The sequence below is a fragment of the Colletotrichum acutatum genome, assembly GCF_030867785.1.
Source record: "Colletotrichum acutatum strain CBS 112980 chromosome Unknown BDZ83scaffold_1, whole genome shotgun sequence".
Lineage (NCBI taxonomy): Eukaryota > Fungi > Ascomycota > Sordariomycetes > Glomerellales > Glomerellaceae > Colletotrichum > Colletotrichum acutatum.
Genome location: NW_026848995.1, coordinates 351,982 through 364,808, shown reverse-complemented (window position 1 = coordinate 364,808; position 12,827 = coordinate 351,982). Strand labels below are relative to the sequence as shown.

General features: G+C 52.5%; 3 protein-coding genes across 3 annotated transcripts; 1 reads left to right on the top strand and 2 right to left on the bottom strand.

The window, feature by feature from the left end:
* Positions 1–1,031: 1,031 nt before the first annotated feature.
* Positions 1,032–2,180, top strand: BDZ83DRAFT_746174 (methyltransferase domain-containing protein; the record flags this gene model as incomplete). Its single annotated transcript, XM_060513223.1, has 5 exons — positions 1,032–1,045; positions 1,125–1,218; positions 1,279–1,418; positions 1,489–1,560; positions 1,619–2,180. The coding sequence occupies 5 exons, from the start codon at positions 1,032–1,034 to the stop codon at positions 2,178–2,180; spliced, it is 882 nt and encodes a 293-aa protein (XP_060371810.1).
* A 7,148-nt stretch (positions 2,181–9,328) lies between these two features.
* On the bottom strand, positions 9,329–10,119 carry BDZ83DRAFT_746173 (mitochondrial ATP synthase g subunit-domain-containing protein; the record flags this gene model as incomplete). Its single annotated transcript, XM_060513222.1, has 3 exons — positions 9,329–9,605; positions 9,667–9,751; positions 9,855–10,119. The coding sequence occupies 3 exons, from the start codon at positions 10,117–10,119 to the stop codon at positions 9,329–9,331; spliced, it is 627 nt and encodes a 208-aa protein (XP_060371809.1).
* A 563-nt stretch (positions 10,120–10,682) lies between these two features.
* BDZ83DRAFT_596510 (alcohol dehydrogenase GroES-like domain-containing protein) lies at positions 10,683–12,529 on the bottom strand. Its single transcript, XM_060506862.1, has 2 exons — positions 12,020–12,529; positions 10,683–11,950 (listed from the first exon to the last, which is right to left on the bottom strand). The coding sequence occupies exons 1-2, from the start codon at positions 12,214–12,216 to the stop codon at positions 11,020–11,022; spliced, it is 1,128 nt and encodes a 375-aa protein (XP_060371808.1). The 5' UTR covers positions 12,217–12,529; the 3' UTR covers positions 10,683–11,019.
* Between the last annotated feature and the right edge of the window lie 298 nt (positions 12,530–12,827).

Genomic DNA, 12,827 nt, shown 5'->3' with positions numbered 1-12,827 from the left:
TCTCTCTCCTCCCTCTCTTTTTTTGGTCGCATCGTCGCCAGCCGTGTTGTTGGCTGGGCATCAAGTTGGAGTGTCGCGCCAGCAAGGTTATTGTGCAGCGAAGGGACCATAATCACCCAAATGCAGAAGGATGCGTTCGATCCGATGTAGGCGCGCGCTCGCGGGGATGTGTTGGTCGACGCAAGTGCAAGTGCAAGCGTGGCCTGGTCGAAGAGAGAGTCTCATGTGCGTTATCGTTGTGGTGAACAACGCCATGTGTGTGTGATGGCGTCGGTCTTGAGTAAGAGAGGCGCCTGGCTACCTACGTACCGACGCAATTCTCTTGAGAAATACAAGAAGCTGGTAGGAGTCGCCCAACTCAGACGCGGGAACAAGACTCTGGCTTGATCACAGCTTCCTTCATTGCCTTGCCCCCTTTTTCGACTGGCGTCTGTTACATTTGGCCGTCTGTCGTTTCCCTCATTCCCGGTACCAACCTTCATGACACGAGACGGGGCTTCTGCTCAGGTCACATTTCTCCATAAAAGGCAGTCGTACTGGCAGTGTTATTCCCTGGATGCCATCAGTGTGTGCTCCCATCGACTTGCAGCCGCCTGCACTGCGACCATCATTTCGTTTCGTTTCCCATTCAAGACTTACTACTGCACGCACACTTTAAATTGCCCGCTGCTCGATTCCACTTCTCCAGGTCCAATCCCCTTTTCATGTTTCAAAGTCACCAGCTTCACTTCACACCTTGCCTATCAGCCCATGGTCCCTCTCCTCACCACGCGGACGCGAGCTTCATCGTAAACTTACTAACTTACAGAAGCCAACACCATCACTGCACCGCAACGAAACGAAACGCCGGCGGTGTGGCAAGAAGCTCAATTATAGCAGCACTCTCTTAGTTCCCGGACGTTGGTGATAGATCGACTTGCTGCTTTCACGCGCATCGCCCGTCACCTGTTGATGCAAGTCCCGGAGAGAGACTAGAAATCAACTATAGTCGACAAACAATTTTGACTCACGTTGCCTTTCGCATGGTAACAATGTCACAAAACGGGTACGCCATGATGTCAACACGACGGTGCAATTGCTGCTCTGGACACGATCAGAACACAGCGCTAACGTGCCATCTACAGTGGGACTGTTGGTACCGAGTACCCTGACTACACTGAGCATGGCCGCCAGTATGGCTCATTCGGACGCGGGCGGTATCTTTTCCCTGTCGATGAGGTAGGTTACCTATGATTCCTCGCCGCGGTAAATCTTTCCCCATGCTAACTCACTGCGAAGCTCGAGAAAGACAGGCTAGACATCTTCCATCATCTGATCACCAAGGCAAGAGGAGGCCTTTGGGAAGTACCTCTGCCCGCCAAACCCCATGTCCTTGACCTCGGGACGGGCACTGGCATTTGGGCGATCGACGTGGGCGAGTAAGATTATCCACCCGATCCCCCGTGCGCCGACTGCTAGAACCTAGACTTGCTGACACTATCACCATAGTAAGCTATACGTAAACGAAGATCAAAGGGCTCAGGTCTTGGGGCTCGATCTTTCCCTCATCCAGCCCAAGCTGTATGTTCTGCATCTCCTTTTCTACCGTTCTTCGTAGCGAAAGCTCATCGTTTTATAGGATCCCTACGTGTGTAAGGTTTGAGCGAGCCGACGTGGAGGCGCCACTGCCAGCTCCGGAACAAACCTTCGATCTGGTTCATATTCAGATGCTGCTCGGTTCCATAAGAGATTGGCCAGACCTATACAGGAAGTCATTCCGGCACATCAAGCCCGGAGGTTATATCGAACAGGTGGAAATCGAATGGATTCCTCGCAGCGACGACAACACTCTAACGCCTGATTCGCCTCTCGTCTTTTGGGGTGAGAACTTGCGGCATGCGATGCACAGGTACGGGCAATCTATCGATATAATCGACACGAAAAAGGAGCTCCATGCTGCAGGCTTCACAGACATCACCGAGAAGATGATTAGACTACCAACGAACCCGTGGAGCCAGAACCCGATGGAGGAAGAGCTGGGTAGATGGTTCAACCTCGGCCTCACGCATTGCTTGGAAGGCCTCACACTTGCGCCCTTTATTCAGGTGGAACGCTGGCCAAAACATGATGTGGACAGACTGGTGGACGATCTCAAGAAGGAAATCTGTCGACTCAATGTCCATGCCTACTGCAGAATGTAAGTTACCGCATGCAGACTACCGTCTGGTAGCTCCCAGCTTTTTTAAGATGCAGAGTACTGATTGCCGGACGCAGGTTCGTTTGGACGGCAAGGAGACCAATCCAAACGCAAACCCAATGATTCAAAAGTGGTCACTCAGACTGCCGAGGGTTACGTCACGTCCTACAGGATGGGGGCAGACTGCTGGCGAGTTTCCTGCCGTCACCCTCCCGTCGCATACTCATATCCAGAACGGGATAAGGCAAGCTAGTAACATTCGACACCCTACCGCCAAAGCAAGACATCTCAAGCGGAACGTCGGAGCGATTTGTCTTCTGTACCATCACTCTTCGTCTACTTGAACGTCAGACGTACGACTCAGTCGCTCTATTGCCGTCCTGCCAACAAGCAAGCGTCGTTGCTGCTACTCATGCGACATTTTGTTGAACAACTTCTCCATCGTCCTTTTTTGCTGTACGTCGTGGGAGTGCTGCATGTTTGCTTTCCCTCCTTCCCATCCCTTACCAAGATAGGCCTCCAGTCCTCGGCCGGCCAAGCGCGGATTAAGCGTGGCAAGATCGGGAGCTCCAGACCGCCAACTACCCCGATTCGTCTTACGGGCTTCATCGTCTTTTTCTGCTCGAAGTTTTGGACGCCCCTGTAGAGTACCGCCTGCCACTCGATTCGGCAAGCTCTCCCGCTTTGCTCTGGCCAGGCGTATATGGACACGACGAGGAATGCATCAAAACAGGCCATCAAGTTCTGCTTTTCTCTTTAGGCTATCTTGGTATCATGGACATTTTTTGCCGCGTTGTCTCCTTCTATTTTTCTTGTGTTTCGCAGGCTCGGCAGTCACAGACCGAGTTCGATGCTCCGCGGATTGGCCCCTTATTCTTTTTCTTTTTCCTTGGCCTTCCCCAGCATTACGCTCTAGCTCTGAGCTATAAAGTCGAATCTGAGGTAACACACGAGCGCAAACAATATTGTTGCCAAACAGCACATAGTCACAGTCGCTACACCTCTCTTGTCACTACATCATATTCTTTTTTTGTATACGGATTCATCGGTGGGGAAGAAAATGGGCCGGGTTTAACCAAAAGTTGATGGCGGCGCGGGCTTGGCAGCATTGCAGTTGGGCCGTGTTTTTTGCATAGTGCATACTCTGCTCTCTTTTGGTATGGAGCAGACTCAGGCTTGGGGCGTTGGATTTCATTATGCACGCTCCTGCGGATTGCAAGAGGGCGCGATGAGAAGAGTGGCCAGTGAGGGAGGGCATGTCAGCCAGCGGAGTATTGCACGTCATGTCTTTTGGCATGACCAATGTTAACCGGGATGGCTGTCACGTCCGCAACACAAGGGCTGATATGTGCGGCCACTAGTTTACTTCCCTCTACCTACCATATTATGATATATATATAAATAGAATCTGGCCATGATGGACGATAACCCAAACGAAGAACCACCAGAGCAGCTCTCACAGAGTTCGGTTATAGGTGAGGCGACCTGGAATCGCAAATTGAGTGGAAGTGGAAGGTGCCAACGGCCGTTACCAAACGTTATGCGGCCAGGAGGGTTTGTCATTTCCCTTCTACGTTCCTTCAGAGCTCGAACAAAATCAAATGCACCAGACAAGATAATAGAGTCAAGATTGGTCGACAGCTAGATATTATTCACTTACCCATCTCCACATCATCATATTGGCTTACATGGCTCCCGCATGCCCATCCGCATCATTCGATTACCCCTGTTGCCTCCCTCTCTTGTTGGTCTGTTGGTTGCTCTTGCTCCCCGCTTCCCCGTCCCGCCAATGGGATATTGCACTGACAACGTTACAGTCCTTCGTTGAGCCCTACTGGGTTGGGCAACAGCTGCATAGTGCGAAGGCCAGGATAGGAACTTCGCTGTGTCTGCCAACATTTGAACAGCAAAGCAATAAACCCTTCTCGAGGTAACGTATGTAGGAGCCGGCACACCGATACTCAATGACATGGGGAACCTGAGCATCGTGCAATGGGTCTCATGCTGCGAGCCAACGTTCTTCTCGGCCGCCTCATGCTGTTGTTCCATGGCGACACGTTGCAGGCGAGGAGGCACTGAGGGCTGTGTCTTCATCTTCTTGGTGATCGACCACGTTGATGAGGTACGTATCCCTTGCTCATATTACCCTGTGTCCTGCGTGGGCCGCTTATAATACGCAGTAGTCTCAAGATATTTGACTCTGTTCAGTTTGCTTGTCTCCGGCTCGGCTCTTTTTTCTGAATTATCTCGCTTACACAGGGAGACAGGACACGCTCTTTCCCCGAAGTGAAGTTGGGCAAACGTTCCCTCTCCGTTGAGGCTGCCAACCAACGCCCCGACCCGCATCAAGCCAGCAAGCTACATGTACCCTCGACGTACGACTTGCATGACGGAGAGGAATCCCGCCGCCCCGAGCCTGCAGTCTACATGTTGGCTGGATTGGCGGATCTCCTTATGATACGCTACGAAGTACGATGTACTCTACACCCAGACTTGCGCCCCCTCTTCGCTCTCCACACACACACACACACACACACACTTGTATGTCATATGCATGCGAGCACACACCAACACTTCTTTATACTTATCACTACTGCCCCTCCCTTTTTGGGACCTTGGCCCCCATCTTCTTTTGTAACTGGGCACCCATCGAACGCCCGATGCCCGGATCCGGGAACACGGATCTCGAGATGAGTGGTTCGGGTAGAAAAGGAAAAGTAGCATTGAGCTAGTTTTTTCTGCCCAATCCTACACATCGATATGTGAGTAAAGAAGAGGAGCTAGAGGGAGAAAAAGACAGATGTAGGCTGCAAGATTGTGGAAACATGTATCGAGCTTCCTCCCCGTGCCAGTCCATCACCGCAGGGCCTCTCTCCTCCTCCTCTTCTCCATCCCTGCCTTTCTCTTTTTTCTTCGCCTTTGTCTCTCCACAAGAAGCTGCGTACTTGCCCAACCAAACTAGAGACCGGTCTAGGTCTCGATTCTCGGCCTCGGCCTCGGACCGGGGGGTTGGTGATGAGTGATGAGGGGCCGCCTACAACGAGGCCCCGCCACGCTGGTGCCCAGAACCTGGGATCTACCTTTCTTGTCTCATGCGGGAACAACTGGCTCTGCAGGATCATAGAGGTAGGTGAGAGGCGACGATTGGAAGGATGGGGGATGAGGCACCCCAGCCTCTGGTGTTATGTTTCTTTCTTCTCGGGCGTTTCTTTCGTAGGATCGCGTATGCGATTACCTGGGACACGAAATTTCCCATGCTGCCAACGAGACGTGGGGAGGGGTATGTTCATGGGGCGTGGGGCATTATGCATGAAGGGGCGCGCGAGCGAGCGGACGGGCGTTGGCCGTCTGCCAGGGAGGTGTCCAACGAGAGGTTCTTGAGTTCGGAGATGGCGGAAGCGGTACCGGAGGACTGTCATGCGTGTTTTTAAGGGGGCGAGACATTTTGCTTTGATGGTGCTTCTAAACCGAATGATCTCGAACTATGTGGTCATGCATGATACGGCGGTGTGTGTTTCGTTGGATTTCTGTTTCTGGTCCTTCGTCTTTACCGCCTTAGAGGGAGAGGGAGAAAAATAACTTCGTTCCATTACCTTGGATCAAGGGAAAACCTGGTACTAGCATCTTGTTCGAGATAGCCTTGCCTCCTTTCACCAAGAAAAACTTCACTTGGGACTACGCTTCATGTTTTGTTCCGAGACTCTATCGCAAGATTTTTTATCACCCTCGATGAGTGTGCTACAGTGAAAACCCATACGCTCGGCGAGGATTAACTAGTAAACCAAGAATACTACTCCTGAGCTTAATGCCTCAGTTCTCCCGTTCCCGGGACAGAGTTGGGTCATATAGGGTATTCTGCCTTTGTGAAGAAGCTCTTGGGTAGTTTGGTATTTGCAAGTTTCGTTGCCGAGAACTTGGGTAGCTCCAGACCTGAGCGTTTGTCGCCTTTTTTTTTCTTCTGTTTTCTCGGGTATCACAACAACGAGTTCTGAAGACATGGATGGACACGTTTGAGTGTTTCAGTATTCTCTCTTCCAGCCTTTTCCTCATCTTTGCGCAGTAGTGAGGTTAAATCGGTCATACAAAGGATCAGGAGAAATGGTGGATCTGCATCATCCCTACCTGTAATAGTATCTACATCATGATTACCATGTCCCAGTGGTTACTATGGAACAGGCCATGAGCCTCTTAGTAGTGGCGAGTACACCTGGCCAATATCTTGACAGTTTCAAAACAAAATGCGCAGGCCATCAACAAGAGAAAAAAAGGAGACCGGCCAGGAAGACCTAGCAAAACATGCGCTCGTTTGCAGAATCCCTAGGATGTCCCAAGACTTTTACAAATCCCACTGGGTTCTCTATCAGATCTCGCTGATCACCATAAAACCTCCCCCTCCCCCCCTTCAAGAGACCATTTACCTCTTTCGGCAATGTTCAGGGGGTGTTAAAACGGTCTGTTTGTTCTTTCCCTTCCATTCCGACCCGAGGGAATGGTAAAAGGGGGCCCAGACATGGGGGGACCAAAGTCCCCAAACATTTGGGTTCCGTAAGGCTACTCGTGGGATTCTCTTCCTGGTAAACCATCCATGGAAACGTTTTGCCCGGAAGGTTGGTTGGTACAGCTTGATCCTTCTATGCTACGCCGCCGCCAAGAGGAGGAGGGGGAGTGAACAGAGGGGGCGTCGATCCAGAAACAATGTCAATATACGCCACCATGCAGGATTGAGGCGTCTAGATAGTTGGCAGCGGTATGTATTCGATGAGATGGGGGGCATGGAATCTGGGGGCTGCGTGGGAGTACGAATACGGGATCATGTGGCAAACGGCACGGGCCTCGAACGGGATTCGGCGGGTGAGGTGAAGGTAAGAGCGGTCGGCATGCGGCGCAAAGTTGGGATGGAGGGACTTTGAATCACTCCCTATCTGCTTGAAGTACCATGGACAGCAATCTGGTCAAGGGGTTGATAGGGGGAGGGGTTTCAATGAGGAGAACAGAGGATCCTCTACGTTCTGGCTGGCTGCTTGTCGACCGAGAGGCTAGGAGGCAACGAGATGGCCTTTTCATGCCAAGGTAGCATGAGTACGAGATGATTGTTGGTTGGTAAAAGGGGGCAAGCGCTTTTTTGTTCTGGTCGATGACCGGGTTCTCGGACTGGTAAGGGAAAAGGGAGGGAACTGGCTTTTTGGTTGTGTAACGTGAAGCTTCCTTATAGTGTGGATGCGGCTCGACGAGAATGATTTGACGGTGTCTCATTGCTAAGAATGCGGTTAATTGCTAATTTGACAGTTGGCTGTATTTAAATGAGCGAAATTTTGGATGGAGCTGCTTTTTCCCAGCTCAACTAGATGGGCCATAGCATATGTCCAACATTCGTATGCCTTTCTGGTGTTCAGTACTGGTGATTATATCAGATGTAGAAGCATTAGAGAGTGGCATGGAAGCATTTTCTACAGCTGGAATCTACCTTGCCAAGCACTGCCAGACAAGATCAGGACACCTCTTAAAGTACGAGAAGTCGACTATCTCTAGGTGTAGACTTCTCCGATCGCATCATTGCTTGGATTCGCCGTAGATGGCCTCGAAATCTCCTACTTTTGATGACTGCATGCAAAGTGAATTGCACTTGAAGTACTTCATTGGAAAGAACAAAAAGAGAGCATCACCTTCTGCTGTTGTGTAGAATAATAAAGGACATCTACTCCTAAGAAAACTATAACCAAAAGCAAAAGAAACAACAAGAAAGGAAGGAGGAAGGAGGGGGGAATACTGACCTTGTAATTCATACCCCTGCCCGGATTCGAACAGTGCGCCCCCTAGTCAACCCGGACTCTGACTTTGTTAGAGTAATTATTATTATTTTCAATTGACTCGACCACCTCCGACACAGCTTGACTTGACCTCGCCGACCTAGACGGGCGCCGCTGTGCTGGTGACAAGAAGGGTGAATAGACCCCTTAAGCAAGGTAGATACGTCAGATCAGGGAAGGAGAGAGGGGAGGTGCCTTCCATGTCGGGAGGAATCCATCTCTTCTTGACTGACTGGGGGGTGAGATGAATCATCGCAACGTCCTTCCGGAGCCGGCAACGAAGGGAATAAGAACAGACCACAAGCAGAGAGGAGCTTTGTGTCATTACTTTTGGTCCGAACGAATGTTGGTTGACGATGAAGACCATAGTCTCATCGTTCCAAGCTACGCGATCTCCGCCGTTATTCCAGTGTTATAGCTTTGCATGCTTCTGGGGTGAGGAGGAGGGAGGGTGGGCGATTTAAGCCGACAGGACGTAGATCAACTCCGGATTGTACTCGAAGGTCACTGATCATGAACATACATGCTTGATCTTAGTACGTCACATCTTTGGCTGCTCATCTATAGTAGCGTTATGGTCTATATAGAAAGATGGCAGGATGCGCAGTTCTGTCGAATTTGCCAGTCAGTTCCAATGAGAGGCTATCTTCATCTTCCGACCTGGTCTCTCAAGAAGCAAGTTTGTAGAGAGATTCATAGCATACCTGGTGGGCGGAAAGGACGGGCAGAGGAACGAATCTCATCCTCACCAATACAGTCAGAGTGGTATTCATGTCTTGAGTTCAAGTCTCCTGCCAACGCAACCTACCAGATCCAGCCTCTGCTCTCAATCCAATACACTTTCACGAATTTGATTCCACCAGACAGGCCATTTGGTTCAAAAGGTTTCCTGATATTTACCTGCAGGAGGCAGGTTTCGCAGCATGGATGGGCTGCGGTTGACGTGTGTGATGTACAGAGTCTACATAAGGAAATAACAAGGTGGCCTGTTGAGAAAACGCGTACGGCGGTGGCCGGATCCAAGGCCCCCGAGACCGATTCTCTTTGCTGCTCTTCCAGTACACCAGCTCCGTAAACGGTCAAGGGAATCTCGACCGCAAGGGAACTGTGCGACTGGATGACATGAACCTCTACCACGGGCATCGAGTCTTCATGTCATTCGGTTCCAAAATAAAAACACCCCCTTTCCCACCGATTTCTATAACCTGAAGCCACCATTTGCGCTCTTTTTCTTTAGATGCAGTTTGAATTAATAACCCGGGGAACAAACCCCTCCCCTTCACATCATCGCTTCGAATCGGTACGAGACATGGGGGAGCAGAGTTCAAAAAGGCTCTTTCTCCATTTAGTGGGCAGCGGCGTGGGTCTCGCCGTGGTATCCAACGAGCTTGAAGCGGCCGAGCATCTCGCCGACGGTGAAGAAACCGAGGCACTCAGCAGCGACAACGGCACCGGTGGCCACGGTCGCGGTGTTAATGCGAGAGGCGATGGTGGCGGGCTTCGCGGCGGCGGCGGTGTTGGCGGCAGAGCTGGCGGCTGAGGAGGCGGAGCTCAGGAGGGCGTTGGGGTTCTTGACGGCGCCGAGGGCCCGCTGGAAGTAGGACTGGAAGGTGCTGACGGGGCTGTATTTCTTTCGTCAGAAGCTAGGCGAGCAAGGCGCTTCGCTCTGGTGCTGGAACTTACGGAGGAGCCATCTTCTGGCCGTGGAAGACAATCTTAGACAGCTCAAGCGTGACGCGGGAGTAGTAGACAACCCAGGGAACCTGCTCTGTAGTCGGACATCCGTCAGCAATTGGCCCTTGAAGTCGAGGATGCGCGCTCGAATGCGCCTCTGCTCAAAGGGATTCCCTCATGACCGGGCTGAAACATACTCTCAATGAAGTTGATGACCTTGCCGGTGCGACCGCCGACCTTGCCGAGGGCGTTGACAGCACCAGACAGAGCGGGACCGGCGGCGCTTGCGGCGCGGCTCAGGCCCTGGGCGGCCTTGGCCGAGTACTCGCTGGCCTTGCCGGCAGCATCCTTTGCGGACTCAGTGGCCTTCTTGGTGGTGGTCGACTCGAAGCGAGCGGCGACGCGGGAAGGGAGAGTGCGAGCGGTGGTCCGCATGAGCGGGCGGGCGAGGGCGGAAGACATCTTGGACCGGGGGGATTGGGTGTTGTGGAAGAGAGAGAGGACGTCGACGGATTAAAAATCGGGGTATCTGGATCTCGGATCGGGGTGCGTCGATGTGGGCGGCTCCGGGGTCGAAGAAGGAGCTTCGTTGGCTGCCAATTGATGGGAAGGGGGTGGTGGTGAGTGATGTTTTTGCGTAAAGTGAAAAAAAGAGCTCTCTCTGTCTCTCTTGCCAGAGTCTGCCCGACCTCTCGGAAGATTTCGCTTGTGCTGTTGTTGCGAGCCGGAGGAGCGATGGTCCGTGCGCCATTCTCTTTTCTTGCTTATGAAAAATGTCAATTGCTAAGGTAAGGTCAGGTACAAGGAATAAGGTACCTTTTTGCCTTTGCTCCCAGGGGAAAGAGGCACTGGCACCCGTCGGCCCAGCGGACTATGCCGCTTCAAGATCTAACCAATCACAAAGTGGATCTCTCCAAGGGAAGTGGGGGGGCTCTTTCCAGTGTTGGCAGGCGTGACAGGGCAGTTCACGGGTGCTGGCAGGCACGCAGTTCACTGGTGAGATCCATTGAGTGAGAAAAGGTTCACCAGCAGGTACTGGGGCAGAATGGGTTCTTGCCGTGAATGGATACCTCCTGCATTCTCGTTTGACCCATTTCAAGGTTCACTTACCTTTTGCGGAAACAGTTTGTCACTGACTTGCAACCCCCAAATTCTGTCATGCCCATCACCACCAACGCAACGATTCACATCTATGCCTACAAACAGGCATCATCGTTCTTATGGAAGCTTCATACTGTCATACGAATTCATTGGGAACATATCTCTAAGTATAGTCAAAAACCCATCCGTGACACCAAATCGCCAACACCACCGTATTATGCCCAAAAAAATCAATCGCGTCGTCTAACCATGAGGCTTGGTTTAGTCCAAGCTCTGGATCATGACCTTAATAGCGCCTGACTTGGGGTCCTTAGCCGCCTCGAAGGCGCCGAGGGCATCCTCGAGCTTGAACTTGTGTGTCACCAACTTGCTGAGGTCAACGACACCACTTTCCACCAAACGGATGGCTCTTGGCCAAGTGTTGCAGTAGCGGTATTGCAACTGGATGTCGACCTCGCGAACGCTGGCGCGCATGAAGGGGAAGCTGATTTCGTTGCGGCCAACACCGATGATGAAGACCTTTCCACCAAACTTGCAGGCCCAAACAGCCGAAGCAATGCTGCTCTCGACACCAGTGCACTCCATGACGACGGCCGGCTCAACACCTCCAAAGGACTCAACGATGCGCTTGGCCTCCTCCTCGGCGGTTCCACGACCAACCTTGTGGGTGATGGCAGTGGGCACCAGCTCCTTGGCGAAAGCCAGACGTCCATCGTCAATGTCCGTGACAACCAGCGGGCAGGCACCGGCAGCCTTGGCGCAGAGAAGGGTGATGAGGCCAATAGGGCCGGCACCGCAAACGAGGACCGGATCGCCAAGGCGCACACCGGCACGCTGCATACCGGCGAGAGCGACACTCAGGGGCTCCAGCATGGCACCGTTCTCATATGACATGTTACCGATCTTGTGGCACCAGACGGCAGGGTGGTTCACGTATCGTCGCAGCAGACCAGGCACCGGCGGGGTGGACAGGAACTGGACCTTCTCGCAACCGTTGTAACGACCGGTCAAACAGGGCTCGCAAGAGTTGCAGATGACATTCGGCTCGACGGCGACTCTGTCGCCAACCTTGAGGTGGGTGACGCTGGGATGGACGGCGAGAATCTCACCGGCGGACTCGTGGCCGAGAATGTGGTCGCCATCGACAATCATGGGTCCGATGCATCCGTGCTTCCAGAAGTGAACGTCGGACCTGTATCTCTCCGTTAATCTCGTCCTTGTGTGATGGAGGGGCACTTTTGTCTAGCATGAAAATGCTTACCCGCAAATGCCGGTGCTTCTGATGGCTACCGTGACCTCGCCATGCTGCAGTCCCTCGCCGGCCTGAACGGCCTCCAACTTGGGCTCGGCCTCGTTGATCCACAGGTCGTGTGCGGGGTTGGTGTAGACACCAATGTTGGCCTTGGACACCTTAACGGAGCCGACCGAGACGGGAGGATCAACAGCTGAAGGGGACATTGTGAAAGCTGGGTTGCCTGTGTGTGTGCGAGGAGTGGTCTGAAAGAATGGTTCCGAAGGGTATTCTGTTGCCAGGTAAGAATATGATGTGTCGGCGGGGTGTGAAACGTGGGTGCGAGATTGACGAGACGACTGGCAGCAACAGCAACGGCGAGAACCTGAGTCGAGGGTATGGACGAACAAGACAAGACGAAGCGGACAGAGAGGAGGAAGAGTAGAGCGGACTGGAGCACAATGACACACGACTGGACAGTCGCCCGGCTGGATATATACCTTGGAGCTACTCGTGGATTTTTTATTTTTATTTTTCTGGGTCGGCCAACAATCCAGCAGCTTCGTCGGCCCTTTGGTCAACAATTATTCGAATCCAGCCCCTCATCACCCCTCGTCGCCCAAGGCGAATAGTTTGACCCCAGTTCCCCACGTCGAAACGTCACGCAGGGTCGAAGCTTGTTGGCAGGGGTGGGGCGCTGCCGCGTTGTGGGAATCGTTCGGTCGCTGTAAGACCGATTCATCCTCTTTGCGACTTTCCGCTCCAATCACGATGACGATCCGTACCCGACATATACCATTCCCCGCGACAAGCTCACTGACATTCTACGCTTTCTCTC